The sequence below is a fragment of the Bubalus kerabau genome, chromosome 4, assembly GCF_029407905.1.
Source record: "Bubalus kerabau isolate K-KA32 ecotype Philippines breed swamp buffalo chromosome 4, PCC_UOA_SB_1v2, whole genome shotgun sequence".
Taxonomy (NCBI): Eukaryota; Metazoa; Chordata; class Mammalia; order Artiodactyla; family Bovidae; genus Bubalus; species Bubalus kerabau.
Window position 1 is genome coordinate 95534199 of NC_073627.1, and position 17201 is coordinate 95551399.

Genomic DNA, 17201 nt, shown 5'->3' on the forward strand with positions numbered 1-17201 from the left:
GTCATTTGCTTGTTTTTTAATTTTTTTCTCTATTATATGGATATATTTCCTGACAGTGAACTACCCTCATTTCTGAAATAAACGCTAATGATAATATAGCATATCATTCTTTTGATAACAGTATTATATTCAATTTAAATATATGAATTGAATGCATTCAGTTTTATCTAGGATTCTCAAAGTTGCATTTAGCTGCAACTTATGTTTGCATAAATGCATAACAGGCATTTATGTTTGCATGATTTTTGGTTGGTTGTTTGCTTGCTTTGTTTTGATAAGGGACATTGCAAGTTTAGTTATTTAAACTTTGCTGTCCTAATGAAGGGTTATGAGAGAGCCTTCTTCGTAAGGTAGCTTGTCATCATTCTCTACAGCCTGCTGCTGCTAAGTTGCTTCAGTCGTGTCCGACTCTGTGCGACCCCATAGATGGCAGCCCACCAGGCTCCCCTGTCCCTGGGATTCTCCAGGCAAGAACACTGGAGTGGGTTGCCATTTCCTTCTCCAATGCACGAAAGTGAAAAGTGAAAGTGAAGTCGCTCAGTCGTGTCCGACTCTTAGCAACCCTATGGACTGCAGCCCACCAGGTTCCCCTGTCCATGGGATTTTCCAGGCAAGAGTACGGGAGTGGGGTGCCATTGCCTTCTCAGTCTCTACAGCCTGGGAGAGTGTAAATAGCATTGAGATTTGAAGGCAAGGTAAAGGATAGCTCAAATCTAGCTGTGCACCCATCTGTACCTGATGCCATTTTTAAAGGTGGTTTTTAAAATACTTATTTAAGTTGTCCTAGGATCTTCACATTTTAGAGTGCACGTGAGCTCATTAAGATTCTAAGCATCTCAGTGGAACCTGAGCTTCTGCATTTCTAATAAGCTCTCAGGTTATGCCAATGCATTTGGTTCTGGAATCACATTTTGAATAACAAGAGACTAGCATGGTGGTCCCCAAATTTTGTTGCACATTGATATCACCTGGGGAACTTTTAGAACATCTGCATGTCTGGGACACATCCATACCAATTAAATCAGAATAGCTGGGAGTGGAAACCAGCATAAATTGTTTTTCAAGAACCCTATGGGCTTCAAATGATCAGCGAATTTTGGGAACCACTGTACAAATTGTTTTGTTCAGGTTCCACTTTGCTGAATTTTGGTTACTTCTAGTTTCATAAATAATTGCCCAATTAAGTTTCAAAGTCAATAAGTTACATGTTTTAATCTCTCATAATTCTTTTAATGAATTTGGTTTCTATGGTTATGTTTCCCTTCTATTCTTGTACTTGAAGCTTGTAAATAATTTTTTTGTTTTGCTTGACTTTTTTTTTTAAATTTTTAATTTTTTTTAACTTTTTAGAGAATCTTATTTCCTTTTTTGCTTTAAATATTCCTCTTTTTTCCATATTATTAATTTCAGCTTTTGTCTTTAATTCCCTTTTTAATTTTTCTTGGATTGTTCTGTTGTTTTTCTATGGTGAATAATTTGATTCATTACTTATTTTCATAATTTTCATGTGGTTAGAAGATATGGTCACTTTTTTTTTTCGCTTTAGTTTTATTTGCTAAAGATGAGACATAATGGCCTGATGGCCAGAAAAAATTCTCTGCTTTTAAGAATTTGTTAACATTTTCTTTTTGGTAAAGAACATGATCAATTTTTATAATATGTCTGTGGATATACCAAAAAAGTATAAGCTGTATTTGAATGATAGAAAGTGAGTCTTTATCTAACAGTCATGTTCACATCTAAGACAGATGTATTCTGAATTCTCACTATATTTTTATCAAGTTTCTTGTATTTTATTGGCTTTCATTTTATTCATTTTCCAGAATATTTTTGGTGAATGTGAGATATGTGATTTATCTTCTTCATTAATTATGTACTTCATTAATAATGTTATTTATCCTGTTTATTGTAATTCATGTTAAATTGCATCTTAACCATTGTTAATTGACACTGATTTTTTTTTAATTTGCTGAAATTCTCTGCCTACTATTTTATTTTCAACGTTTTGTTCTTATTCTCATTTTAAGTATGTTCCTTAAAAATAGCTAGATTTTGTTTGCTTTAGTTAATCTAATGCTCTCTGTTGGATAATTCAGTTCAATCTTGTTGTAATGATTGATATACCTGATTTTATTCTTCCTATTTTACTTTATACTAATCATTTATTTTTACATCTTATATCCTAATTTTGGCTGTCTTGATTGGCTCCTATTACATTTTGTTTCCTCACTGTACAATTCTACCTTCCTTTTCCCTACTCTTAGAATTAAATACCTCTTTTGTTATTATTTGAAAATAATAATACAGCCTGACTTAAAATAATACATATTGACTTATGTAGTGGTACTATGATTATCATCTGTATTTTAAAGAAGAGAAACAGGGGGCATAGAACAATTGCTTAGCTTTCCTTAAGTTTACATAGTAAGTGAAAGAGTTAATTCATTAGTATAGTTTAATGTAATTTAATATAATTATATTAATTATAGTATATTATAACAATATGTAATATTTATTTTACTATAATGTCAATACAGTAAAAATAAACATAGTCCACTTGGTTAATCATAAAGTATATGTGCTAAGAAATTTAAAAACCTGCAAAAATTGATTTTCTTTAATAATTTGTAATAATACTGTTTCAAGGCCAGACAATAGGAATAAATTTCTTGAAAGACTAATAGTTGTCTAAGAATCTTCGCTGAAACAGATTCTGGGAAGATGATTTTTTACCAGTGAGATTTTCTAGACTTTCAACTTTTTGTATTTTATTTTCATAAATGATAGTGACTCATCCAATCCGTTTTATGAAGCACACATATAACCCTGATATAAAAGCTTAGAAAATAAAATACAAAAATTCCCACAGAAGTATCCCACCTACATATAGGGAATTTGGAAGAAACTGTCAATAAACCAGTTCAACAGTAAATTAAAAGAGGTATGTACCATGAACCAACAAAGATAATATAAGAATTCAATAATATGTAACAACAAGAAATGCTGTAAGGGATAAAAAGGATAATCTCTACAAGACCAAAAAGGCATTTAATAATAATAACTATTCTGATCAGAAAACTTTAAAAAACTCTGAGAAAATTAGAAATAAGTGAATATGTCAGATGCTGAGAAAGGAATCAATCATCAATGAATAGCCAAATTATTATTAACTGTGAAACTCTAAAAGTATTCTTGTTAATATTATGAGTAAATATTCCTGGTAGCACTCTTATTATTTACATGTATTTGAATGTTCTCTTCAAAGAAATAATGAGTATGTCTCTGAAAAAATCCTACCGTATTATAATTAGTGAAAATTATAGCATTAATGAAATTTATAGATTAATTTCTCTATCAACTATCCACAATTAAAAACAAATCCCATTAGTATGACTAATATGTAATTCTGGCAACAGGGAGGTGACATGAAACACTCATGATCTGCCCGAGGGAATATAAATTGGCAAAAACCTTTATGGAAAGTAGCTTGACAGTTTTTACCAAGAGCTTTAAAAGAGTTTATGTCCTTTGACCCAGTAATTCCACTTCTGGGAACTCCAGCCTAAGAAAATCACAAGAATTGCTGACAAAGATTTGTGTACAAGGATGTTAATGGCAGTGCTGTTTATAATATTTTTTTAAATGGGAAATAACCTAAAATGCCAAACATTGGGAGAGTGGTCAAATAAAGTATGATACAGCCATGCAGTATAATAGGATACAGGCATTGAAATCATGCTATTTAATCTAAAGGAAAAGATACAATATTAATTAGAAAAAGTCAGAATATGCATTTATTTAAATTTGATATCAATTTTATAAATATACATGTTTATGTATTATATATGAGGGAAAATTTTAATGGACTGGAAGGAAAAACTAAACAAACATAAAAAAATATAGTAATGTAGTACTATCAGAGTGTGTTAAAGTCAGTAAAGCTCTCTGCCAGATCATGTAAATAACCATCAGGGATTTACATTTCATATCGAAGCACAAACTTCATTCTAAATTAGTACTAAAATGTTATCCTTAGCTGTAGGCTGAGGTTCAGTCTCTGTGCAGAGAATTATTGTCTTTGCAATAATTAGTGTATCTATTTTATAATCATAGTTTCCATCCTTAACCATGGACGGTTCAGACCAGTTAGGAAACTGAAGAGAGCCCTGTCTTAGAAAATCACCAGTCTGTTAGGTTTCGTAGCTGAAGTTTTAGGAAGATCAGCAAAGAGTTAGTAAGAAATAATCTAGTGTTCTTGCCCTTTGCATCCATTAGCAAAAGGATTTAGGCATCTTTACACTCGGTTGAAGGAAGTGAACAATTGGAATCCCACAGCTGGAGCATGCCTGTGAGATATCCAGTGTCCTCTTCTTTTTGCAAATTAACAGCGCGAGGAAACTAACAGGATAACAGCCATGTATAAGAAAAAGTGGAATCTAAGCGTTTCAGTGGCTTTTGAGACACTCCTATCCAATTTCCTATTCATAATGAGAATTCTTAAATGCAATAGCGGGGGAGGGGTCTTGATAGCCACTGGGAAACCCCCTATGTTTAGATACTACTTTCCTCATCTGTAAAATGGTAACAACTTGAGGATAACTGTGAACTTGGCATGGACTCACGCTTTCTAAGATTTTTGTAGCTTGGCGTGTCTTGGTTATTATTACCTTTGCAAGGTTTCACATTCCTTTCTAGGACTTTTCTTATTGGGTGACAAATCTGTTTACTGAGCCAAAAAAACAGTTCCTGGACTATGCAGAATAAGTCTAATCCACCATCTACATTAACAGTCCTTCAAATACTCTAAGACAGCTTTCATGAATTTAATAACTGCTTTCTGTGTTGTTTTTTTTTTTTTTAATTTCAAGAATAGAACACAGTAGACCATAAAAATGAGCCATTATCAGTCTTCCTTTGGATTTTCTGTGTGAATGTTGTTTAACATTTAAATGGTGCTGATTATAATTTGAGATATTAGCAGTTAGATATGCCATTGTGTCACTCTGTTATTGTTTGTAAAGGAGGTTAAACACTATATTAACTTCTGAGTAGTGATTTATTGTTGCTTTTGTTAGAGAAAAATAAAAAGTGTAAAATAATATAATTTGATATTGCCTTTGAGAATTTTCAGTTTGCAAAGGTCTTTATTTCCTACTCAATTTTATTTTTTAAAAAGCATACATGTAGTGTAAATACAGCATCACATAAATGCTAAGTTGTTCTTTGCTTCCTGGCATAAGCTGTTGTGTAATATTGCTCTGTAACCATTAAGCAGCTGCTCTGTCTCAGAGATGCTCATATTTCTTTTGGTAGATAAAGGGAGTTTGCTAAATGAATGTCTCCAAATTGCTTTAAGATCTTTGGCCTTTCTGGCAGCTATTCTAGATTCACAGTGGTCTATGTAACACATGCAAGCCATGTTTTTAGAAGGCCCCGACAGCCTGGAGGTTACAGATGGGGTTGTGTTAACAGCAAGAACCTGCGTTTTGCTGAGTCTTACCTTCTATACTGTATAGCAGGGCTCATGACCCGCTGCGTGATCCTCTCCAGTTATTTTGCCAGAGCCCTTAAGTACTATCTCTTGTATGCTTATGAGCAAGCACAATTAGCTGTCCAAGTACCATATCATCCACTGTTTATTTTCTTTAGGCTGCCTCATCTTGGGTAATGCCTATTTACTGTCAAGGCTGTGCTGCATGCAGAGATGCATGAAGGGGGCAGCTGTCTGCTTCAGGTGTCTCTCCTAGGCTTCCAGTTGGCTGATTCCCACCAACCCCCCTCCCTGCCCCACATAAGGTCATTGTTATCTTGCTATGCCCCATGTAGGAGTGGAGCCCAGTGGGACCTATGATGTTACATTTTTGCTTGTGGGTGCCAAAGCAGTTTGGACATACTTCTAATGCCTTTCACCGTTTTAGTAAAACAGCTCTTTCAGTTTTCCTTGTAGATCCAAATTCCTTGGAACTCGGGGAATTGGGGGTAGGGAGTGGAGAAGCATCCTGCAACATTCTGAATTGTCTTCCCTTTTCCATGGGATAGTCATCATGTCTGTCTGTGTGTGACTGTCTTACTGTCTTCCTCCTGGTAGGATTACCTTGACGTGGCTATTTGCTGCCTTAGGATTTGGTTCCTAATGGACCACACATCACTCCATCTTAATGAATATGAGTACAGCGGCTTCACTCTCACTTTTCACTTTCATGCATTGGAGAAGGAAATGGCAACCCACTCCAGTGTTCTTGCCTGGAGAATCCCAGGGATGGCGGAGCCTGGTGGGCTGCCGTCTTTGGGGTCGCACAGAGTCGGACACGACTGAAGCGACTTAGCAGCAGCAGCAGAGCATAACTAAGAAGCAAATAGAGTCCTGACTACTCTGGAGTAATAAGGAAATGAACTTCAGATAATATCTATATATTGAAATGTTAGCCTGTATTGTTCAGTCACTAAGTCGTATCTGCCTCTTTGTGACCCCATAGATTGCAGCACCCCGGGCTTCCCTGTCCTTCACTATCTCCCAGAGTTTGCTTAGATTCATGTCCCTTGAGTCAGTGATGCCATCCAACCATCTCGTAATCTGTCACTCTGTTCTTCTCCTGCCCTCAATCTTTCCCAGCATTCAGGTACACATGGAATAATTTATATAAATAAATTGAAATATTTACCATTTATTCACTCATTCGTCAATTTACAAATATCTGTGAGCTGTTTGGACACTCCTAGTGCCTTGGTAGTTATTTTATACTAAATGCCTAAAGTTGTACATTAGTTACACAACAAAGTTAGAGATATAATCTGCCTGTAATCATTACACTTTCCCATCCTGCCCAATAACTTAAATAAACTCCTAGGCAAACAAATTCCAGGGAATAACAAGAATCAGTAAAATTATCCTTCAGTCTTAAGCTATCTTTATCTTCATTGTTATAAAATTATTAAGGTATGCATTTGTGACCGTGTTTCAAAAAGTTGAATTTTACAGTTTTTTTCTGCAAGCGTTTACTGGTTAGTGTATATGTGGGCTCTGACTTAGTTGTTAGGGGAGAAACAGATGGACAAAACCCAGTCACTCCCCCAAATAAGAAAAAACACAAGACTTGAAAACAGTTATCTTGGAAAACTCGAATGTACAAAGTGATGTAGAGTAAGTACAAACCAGGTGCTCTGTGAATATAGAAAAAGATCAATTGTAGCTGGCATAGGGGTTGGGAGAGGACGGTGGAGAAGCAGTTTATGGGGCGGACGGTGGCTGAGCTGGACACGGAAGGCTGAGAGTTGAGTGTGGATAGAGGGCCTTCTGGTCAGAGGCAGCTATGTGAGAATGACATGAGGGTGGGCCTTTACAGAGCGAATAACCTTGTCTGATTGGTTAAGCACACAGGCTGTCATCATGATAAGTAAAGTCTCTATATTTAATGTACTCGTCATATGTAAAATGTTTACATAAAGTACAGTGTAAGCTATTATACTTTAGAGCAACAAAAACAATAATGATAACCTGTCAGAAATTAAAACTGTCTTTGTCTCCAACTACAGAGCGGGAGTTGATGTCCTTTTTTGTCTCAATGGCTTTTAGCACTTTGTACAATGGTATCTATTTGAAAGTTTCTCAATAATCACTGAAATGAATTCACCCTGACAGAAAATTAATTGCTCAAGAAGTAGGCGTTTCTTAAAATAGAGCTGCATTAAGTGGGGACATTTAGTTCTTATCCTCTTAAAAACGTATATCTTTTTTAAAGTAATGATTTAATATGAGACCTGAGTTTTATCACCAGCTGAGATCTCATAATTTCTTCTCATTCTTTTATTCTTTTTCTAAAGAAGGTGAATGGATGGATATAAAACAGTGTTCAGACAGCCTTCAGACATACACAGCTCCTCTGTTTATTCCCAACAGTGACGTATATGTACTAAGTAAATGATTTTCTGTCTTTTCATGCTATGTATGGTTAAAAAGTAGGGTGGTGACTCTCATTCTGGTAAAGTTTCTAAATGATTATTTATAGTTATCTTGAGACTGGAATTCAGTGTGCATATTTCAGTGTGTGCATGATTGTTGCCTCCATGAGCCAGTCCTAATTTATTGGTGATGTTTAATCTGTGCCTACTCTGCATTTTATAGTTTTATCTCACTTATGCATAACTCTGTAAGGTAGCTAATTTTATTGATATTATCTTTAATATATGAATGGAAACTCTGAGGCACAAAGAGTCTAATGTTCCAGGACAATTATTATTATAAATTTCTGTAAGTTCATTATTACCATGATTAATTATTCCAGGATGCCATGGTGGCAAAGTGTAGTTAAGAGTCAAAGCCCAGCTCTTCGACGTGAGTGGACCATGTTGCTAAACCACTCGTGCCTGTCGTTCCTACACTAAATCAACCTCTGAGTCAGCCCCAGAGTGTTCTGCAGCATTGGATCAAATTGCCATTTCTTGGAATTTAGAGTTTTTTCCTGGAAGCATTTAAATACCAAGGATTTTCACACTTATTCTCTCCCTGGGGCAGCAGGTAGATGGAATGAGTAGCCATATTCCATCTACCTGAGGTGTTCTTCCCCTCCTCACCACCATTAAACTTCTCATTAGCTAGAACCTGGAGACAGGACAGTCGGTGAGAGTCCCATCTCCAGGCCAGGGCAGAGCTAGGCCAGCCAGAAAGCCTGTTTGACTTACTCTGGCTCCTGACCGGTGGAGGTCCCTGAAGGGTCAGGAGGCATTCCTGGAGTCTGGCCTCACCACTGTTTGCCAGAAAAAAGGATCCTGTTTTTGAAATGGAGTACCAGGGAGTGGCAGCAGGGTGAGAAAGCAGTGAAATTGTGTGAGGTATATTAAAGGTGCACGGAAATGGGTCCGTGTGAAGTATTTGCTCTGTGTACTGGTTCTGCTTTTGTGTGATTCAGGACGGGAACAAAGGTGGGAGGGCTGGTAACAGCAACTCACTTTTCTTTACTCAGGGAAGGATTTGTTAAAGAACAGTGGTTTCCAGAGATCTTTGAAGTAATTCCAACAAGGTGCTAATTGTGGTTGTGGTTTTCCTTTTTCTTTCTTTCTTCTTTTTTTTTTTAAATGATTGGACTTTAGTCTACCAGGTGCTACTGGCCGAGGGCCCCTAAACCTTCATTCCCTATGCATGAGCCATGGCAATAAACCCATACCAATTGCCTTGTATACTTGAAAAGTTAAAATTTTTTTCTGAGAGATTATTTAGCTTCTAAAGTGTAAACTTTTGTTTTAAAAGACCCAGTTTGCATTTCACAAGCATTTTGTTTTTACATGTCTTTGTTGTAAGCATACTTGGTTTTTAGTCTAACCTTTGGTTTGAAACACTTGAGTGAATTCTAGTGTTAAATCATTTATTTGTTTCCTGCTTATGTTGATCTCTTTCCTCTTGATGTTTATTTTCAGGATACCTTGAGGATAGTTTTGTAAAATCTGGAGTCTTCAATGTATCAGAACTTGTGAGGGTATCTAGAAGTAAGTATATTCTTTCCTTATTATTTAATTATACAGTATGACTTAAAATGTTTTGTATTTTGAAAGTGAAATACAGTATGAAGAGAACTGTGTATTAGGAGAATTTGAGCTTTAAAATCTTTAACTTTTGATTTCACAAATGAATTTAATTTGTCTGGCTTTCTGAAATATTTGCATTTAAATCAGTACTTTTTGTAGTACAAAAATAATTTAGGGTTTGTTCTGCTTGCTGTGTTGTTGGTATTCATTTAATTCACTCTTCACTCTGTGACCATAGATGGTCATTTATATCAAAGGAAGTGTGATTAATTAAATGTACTCAGTGTTGTTATGATAACCCACATAAGTTTCCTGTAGATAAGTGCTTTTTCATTTTGCTAACATTTTGGTGGGGGCTTGGAGATGTACAGGATATACACGCTAACAGGCAGAGTGTAGAGGGATGCAGAAATTAACTTTGCAGATTGTAGTTGGATATAGATAGAAAGCATTGTTATCCAAAACAATGTCAAATTGTTTTCACTGGCCACCTCACCTGAGACACCATTCTTGGCAGCCTGGAGGAGAATTTTCTCAAGTAAGTTTACCTGGTCAGCTAACTAAGCAAGGAGGAAGTTTTCTTGATCACCTCTTTTAGTTGTTATTATGGTGTATGCAGATATATGTAAGAGGCTGTTCTTATCTCATTGATTATGCTGAAGGGAGTGACTCATTTCTACTTGCTCTCTTCTTTGATTTAGCTTATTTATGTACCTTTGATGGCTGTATTTTCACCTGACATTTTGATAGGGAGTGTCACAGTTTGAAATGGTTTATTCAGATGATGTAGGGCCACTTGGGTCCCTGTTTAAGCTGTGTTTTTCACTTGGGTCAAATTCAGAGGTCATGAACAAGAATTATGATGATCCAAAAAGAATTAAAACCAAATGAGTTACTGAGGCTAAGTGTAGGTAGTACTTTAGCATGGCATTCAGTGAAGTAGTCTCCAATGCCATAGGTGACTTTGTCTTTGGAACTGTAGTTTCTCAAATACAGATTTCTGAAGTGACTTGTGCACCTAGCCTGTGTTTCAGAGAGTTCTGTAAATAAACATTTAAGACTTTAGTAGCATCCTTTCTGACATAATTCTGCAGTGGATAAATATTATGCCCCCAATACTTCTGCCTTCATCTATTGACTAAGGAGTAGTATAAGTGACCAAAACTTCATATCCTGTATCCCTGTATCTATTGGATTCATGTTTGCTAGGCAAGAGGATTTTGGTGGTCTACTTCATTGACCAAGGCCATGAGACGTCTGTGTTTTTCCTAATCAATATATGTTGTGCTAAGACTGCAATATTTGAACTTTTTATGTTTATTTTTAATTTGGAAAGGAACGTGCCTGAGTGACTTACTACCACTTAATGGCATTGTGTAAGAAAGGGAGTGTTTGAAGGTGGGTGGTTGTGTTTGTGTGTGTGTGTTGCTCTTTAGCAGAGAGGCTATGCTGCTACAGTTATGAGACTTTATGAAATTATTTGTTTAAATTTGTAATTTTCTCAGTTTTATATTTCTATCCTTCTTAAAAGGATAATAGCTTTATCTGTCAGAAAATATTATTAGTTCCTCATTAGAGGTAACATTGGAGAAGGCAATGACACCCCACTCCAGTACTCTTGCCTGGCAAATCCCATGGATGGAGGAGCCTGGTGGGCTGCCGTCCATGGGGTCGCACAGAGTCGGACACGACTGAGGCGACTTAGCAGAGGTAACATTGGAGAAGGAAATGGCAACCCACTCCAGTGTTCTTGCCTGGAGAATCCCAGGGACGGGGGAGCCTGGTGGGCTGCCGTCTATGGGATCGCACAGAGTTGGACACGACTGAAGTGACTTAGCAGCAGCAGCAGAGGTAACATTATGTTAGATGCTATGGGAGAGCCATATGAGAACTTATCAAAACCCAGATTGATACTGTGAGAAGATTGATACTGTGAGAAATCTTAATTTGAAACTTAAAAAATATATTTCTATAACAGTTCAGAAGTGAGGTAAATTTAACATACATCATTCATTCTTTCTTAAATCACACTCTCATCTCTTAGAGATTTTTAAGTTATCTGTTATAACAAACATTACTGATTTGTAATTAGTATGTTAATTATCTATATTCATTCATTAGCTAATTAATTCAGCAAACATTTTCTATCCCATATGTAAATAGGTGTCTCTGAAATGCTTGAGAAGTTATTCTCCTAAGTGTTTAATATATCCACATTATAACCTTATTTATACAATTGAACTTCATTGTTTATGAAATAGGTTTTGCTAAGTAAACATCAACTTCAGCACAACCCTTTTGCTGTACATCATGAATTCTGACTTCTTGAGGGTTTACGATATGTTAATGGTTTCTGTCCTCTGGGGTTTTACTCTGGTATGACCCTCTAATGTGAATGTTGACTTTAGCTAATGAAGTTGTTCAATTTTAGGATAGTGATCTTTCTGGTGAACAATATTATCTCCATCTTAAAAGTTGATTTAGGATCAGCTTTTGGAGTGAGGAGAACAATAAGAGAGATTAAGGGTTGCCCTCTAACCCTTAGAATCTGAGGTTCTTCTGAGCTTGGTTTCTAAGAGGGTATTGGCAGCCTCTTAAACATGATTTGCAGCCTTAAGGCCCCTTGCTGCTCTCTGGGAGAGGTGCTAACAATGATCTTTGCATCTGATATAAGTTTTTCCCGAGGCTTTTAAATAGGCATATCTGCTGGGACTTGAAGTTCTTATACACTTTGTCATTAGATAAATTTTGTGCATGTGCTGTTTTAGAATTTGGCCGTGTTCATTATTAATCTACTTTAATTTCTGTAATCTCCCGTTTAGTGTCAAAATCTACACTAAATTTTACATTGCTTGTGTGTAAATCTGTAGACAAAATGCTTTTGTTTTGTTTTTCTTAAGCCATGACTAAAGCTTTACTTTCTGTCCACACACCCCTGCCCCAGTTTTAATGAGACTAGTTGACATGTAGCACTGTATAATTTTAAGGTATATAGCATAATTGCTTGACTGACATGTACTGTGAAATACCATAGTAAGTTTAGTTAATGTCTGTCATCTCATGCAGTCATGCAGCTGTCAAAAAAGAGAAAAAGAGAAAACGTTATTTCCTTGTGATGAGAACTCTTAGGATCTACTCTCTTAACTGCTTTATATATATTTATATTTAATATAAATATATTAAATTTAATATATTTATATATATTATATATATATACACACTACATTAGCTATAGTCATTGTTTTGTACATTACATCCCCAGTATCTATTTATTTTATATCTAGAAGTTTGTACATTTTGTGCTAACTTCCTCCAATTCTCCCTCCCCACTAATACCCACCTCTAGTAAACTTTCCTATGAGCTTGTTTTTTGTTTGTTTAGATTCCACGTATAAGTGAGATTATACAATATTTGTAAATAAATTATTTGTGTTGCTTCCTTGATATTTTGAAATAATCCTTCTGGTACAAAATTTATTAAAAAAAATAATATTTCCAAAGATCTGTAATTGTCATTTTCCTATAAATTATACCTAGTATGCTTATGGTCAAGCAATCTGTGTTGACTGTCATGCCATATGTTTATTAAATAGGAACTACAAATCTTTGTCTAAATATTGCATGAGCTTAATAAATTGCAGCTAATTGATATAAGATATAACATGTAAGTTTCCTGTTGGTAACTCAGTTCTTTGAATTGTATCCATTATTACCATCGAAAGCCAAACAGATTGTTTTACTTTCACTGAGCCCCTCAAATGCCTCCTTCCAGCACTACTCTGCTTTCCAATGTCACGTAGAACATGGTTCTAATAATAAACTTTAAAGCATGTGGTTATTGTGGGATTTCTTACCTTGCATTTTTTTAACCTCTGGTGTACCTCAAGCCACAACAAGCAACTACATTTTAACTGTCCAAAGAACTGAAGCCATTAGGCATAGTTATACATTGAAAACTAGTATTTTTTATATAAAATGAGGCTAAATCATATTATGTAATATGAACAACCTAACAGCAGGCAGAAACTGCAGATCTTTAGAGCTGAGGCTAATCTTGTATGTATTAATTTATTTTGACTTAATTTTTAATAGAGCTATCCATTGTATATTCCTTGATTATTTCTCTGCAATAAAGCGTGTACCTTCTAATCACATTTTCTTAAAAAATATGTTGTTAGTCTTGGCCTGCCTGATATTGAAATACAATTCAACTGATAGTGAACACATTTCAGATGTCTATTGAAAATTCTAGGTAAGAAAAATCCCTTGAAAATCAACGGTCCCTTTGGAATTTTATACTCAACATGAGGTTAGTTTGGAGAAAGGGGAAGATTAAGTGGACTCTCTGTTGTAGTGTGAATCTCAGAGGCTCTAGAGTTTTGTTGCCATGGGCTAGGATACACTTTCCCTCATTGATGATCTTGAAGGCCTGGTGAAAACAGGTGAAGAAATAGAATTTATTCTTAATCATTGTCCTTTGACACCAACCTGGCTGGTCTCCACCTTGCATGTCATCTCTGCCCATGACCTTGCTCTTTTAGCAACTGCTATTTAGAGTAACTTCCTTTGAGTACCCGCCTCATCCTCTAGAGCTCTGGGCCAGCTGTGGTTTTCTGCAGATTTCTTGGACCATTCAAGCTTATATCGGATTCTTCTTCCCTTGAAATCCTATAGCATTTGTTGATCATGTCATTCTTGTGGAAGTTTCACTATAATCTGCATGATGCTTGTATTTCTGTGCTTTTCGTGAGTGTTCTGTTTACCCAGCTTGCTGCCCAATGTGTCTTATTAAGGACAGGAACTGTCTTATATCTTAGACTGGTTTGTGTCCCTTTCAGCACCTGTCAGTAATGGATACAATAACTTGTTGATTGCACAGACCTTCAGTGGATAGATTCATTTGTACCATTCATTTGTACCTATTTACTGCTTTTCATAGGTTTTTGGACCGTTTCATCTTTGCTAACCACTGTAGGTTGCCAGGGAAGAGTTTTGGGGGAGAAAGCAAGAAAAGAGAACTCACACTTGTTGAATATCTGTTATCCACTAGGCATCATGATAGACTTTTATCACTCCTTACCTCATTTCATCCTCAAAATAGTCATATGTGATAGCTTATTATAATTCTCATTTTATAGTTCAGGAAACTGAGGTTTATAGCACATAAATGGCAGAGGGAGATAAAATGTTGTCTATTTCCCAGTACTCTCCTCATTCTAACACAATGTGCTGCCTGAAAGATTTATTCAAGAAGTTTAGAAACCAATTTTAAAAATTTAGAAAGCTGTAATCCATGGTATGACAACCAATACTTACATCAAAAATCTCAGTTCACAATATATCAGCAAACTCAAAAAGACTTCTTGATTTATACCTTAAAGTATAAAACTCCATGAGTATGTTTTAAATGACTTATGAAGTTGAACATATAAACTTTTTAAAAAACAAGACATAAAGTAAAACTGTACTTCCTATTCATATATGAAACCGAATATGTATTTTGGAAAAAGAAATCTTGACTTTTATTTCATATTTGCCAATTTTACTTATATACTTGCCCTAATACAATAATTATTTTTATATCAAATATTAGAAATATGATCTCTAATGTGCTTTAATATTAATGTTAATATTATTATAAAATAATCTTTTTATGGAACTTTAAATTTGATTTAATTTAATTTTTATTTTTATTTAACAATAATTTGATTTTTAAGAGCTGAGTTAGTACAAAGGGCCTTGCTTTGTCCTGAGCGATAATCAGCATGTGTTGTTCCCTGTGGCGCATCCATAGACTAGTGGGATGGCAGATGTAGAGACGGCTAACAGTAAGGACTGAATGAAGAGGCTTGGGCAGTGCAAGTAGAGGAAGGGGTAACCAGTGACGGCCGTCTTGGTGCCTTGAGTGTCCACACTTCAACACTGGCATAGTGAGGATGTTTGCAAGTCTTAACCAGTGGACGGTTGATACTAGAGTCTTAAGGTAAAGAGAATTCCTCTCATCCTTGCCCAGAGGCATGCAAAATATGAGGTTATTATATCTGAATAGAGATGACAATAGTAAATGCCATTCCCAATGCTCTTTTTGTTGTTTTATTCCTCAGCGCCCATAACCCAGGGAACTGGAGTCAACTTTCCAATTGGAGAAATCCCAAGCCAACCATACTATCATGACATGAACTCGGGGGTCAATCTTCAGAGGTCTTTGTCTTCTCCACCAAGCAGGTAACTGAAAGAGGAACTGCTTTTCTTCTCAGTCTGGTATGCAAATAGGTAGGTAGGGAGACATGCACATAGATAGGTTTGCCGGTAAACAGTGTGGAAATAAAACAAAAAGTTCAAGATTTTTTGCTGATTTTTCAGTTTTACTCTTTCTTGGTTAAACTTATTTTGAAATTTGAAAGTTAAGTGTAATTGTTGTTCAGAGCATTTTAAACAATCATTTCGGGAGTAGGGGGACAAGGGAACTATGAAAAGGTATTAACATGATTTTTATCTTCTATGAAGTATTGTAATTTCACAAGTCATGTAATTCTTTTGGTGACCTTAAAAATGATGTTGCCCTGGTTTAGGATTGATCCACTCAAGTTTTATCCTAATACCATGTCCAAACTGGGGATAATGAAGTGAAAAATAAAATGTGTCATTTATTTAACTTTAAAAGGCCTTATTCTAGGCCACAGGTTTGCCGAGTTCTTCAATTGATGCTCTTTGAATAATTTAGTTAACTTTTAGTTACCAGTGAAAGTATTACCTGCTCTGAGATTTGGCTGAACCAGGTGGGAAAGAGCTACAGTGAGGTGACTTTGTCTTTTGGTTCTCTGCTGACATTCTCATTTTTCTCTCTCGACCTTCTAATTTTAACCTTCAGGAGTTTAAAAGGAAATCTTCTATTTAAATGAGGGAAAATTAGCTTGGAAAGTTATTGTACATTAGAATTTCATGATATGTTCCTTTACCATAGAATGATAGAAGAGGGCTGAGTGAACGAGAAGGCAAGATAAGCAGATATTGTAGCTTTATTGGGTTTTCTGCAGGTTGAATCTTCAATACAGAAAGACGAATCTCACTTTCAGAGCATTAAAAATATCCATGATCAGATAAAAGATCCTACATGAATTCCAGAGCAAAACATGTATTTTATAATATCAATTTTTAAAAAATAAAAAAATCTGGATAACCATTTTCCTATGCTAGTCTCAGTAACAAAAATTAATTGCATTTGGATTAATTATGGGGCTGTGCACATTTGTACATTTATTAGCTAATTTAATTGTGTGTCATTTATGATCAAACTGTTTTCCTATAGTAAGATTTCATAGCAAGTATTTAGGTTTATTATTAAAATGGTCTGTGATATGGTAATTTGTTTAAAATGCTTTGATTTTTCTAAATTTAAAATGTGAATAGTAATATTTTTATTTTATATGCTGGATTGGTATCTTGTCCACCTGGCTCTTTCCTCATGATTATTCAGTATTAAATACAATACTATGTCATTTAGAATAAAAAAGTTTTAAAAAACATTTATCTTTTACTTCCTTATGAAAATCTTTTCTCCCTCAGTTCAAGTTTTCCTGTATTTACTGTTGATTCACAGATGAAAGAATTAGATTGAAGGAGGGGTTAAAAAATGCATTCTAATTTTGGATACCGTAGAAAGAAACTAAATATCTACTATT

The 17201-nt window shown here is 35.3% G+C and overlaps 1 protein-coding gene across 20 annotated transcripts in view; it reads left to right on the plus strand.

Annotated features, from left to right (window-relative positions):
• NFIB (nuclear factor I B) overlaps positions 1-17201 on the plus strand; it is a 517914-nt gene that overhangs the window by 402537 nt on the left and 98176 nt on the right. For all 20 annotated transcript variants that reach the window (XM_055578048.1, XM_055578043.1, XM_055578042.1 and 17 more), the window contains 2 exons: positions 9412-9480; positions 15624-15744. In XM_055578048.1, coding sequence (XP_055434023.1) covers positions 9412-9480; positions 15624-15744 — 190 coding nt within the window. The remainder of the gene's footprint in view (positions 1-9411; positions 9481-15623; positions 15745-17201) is intronic.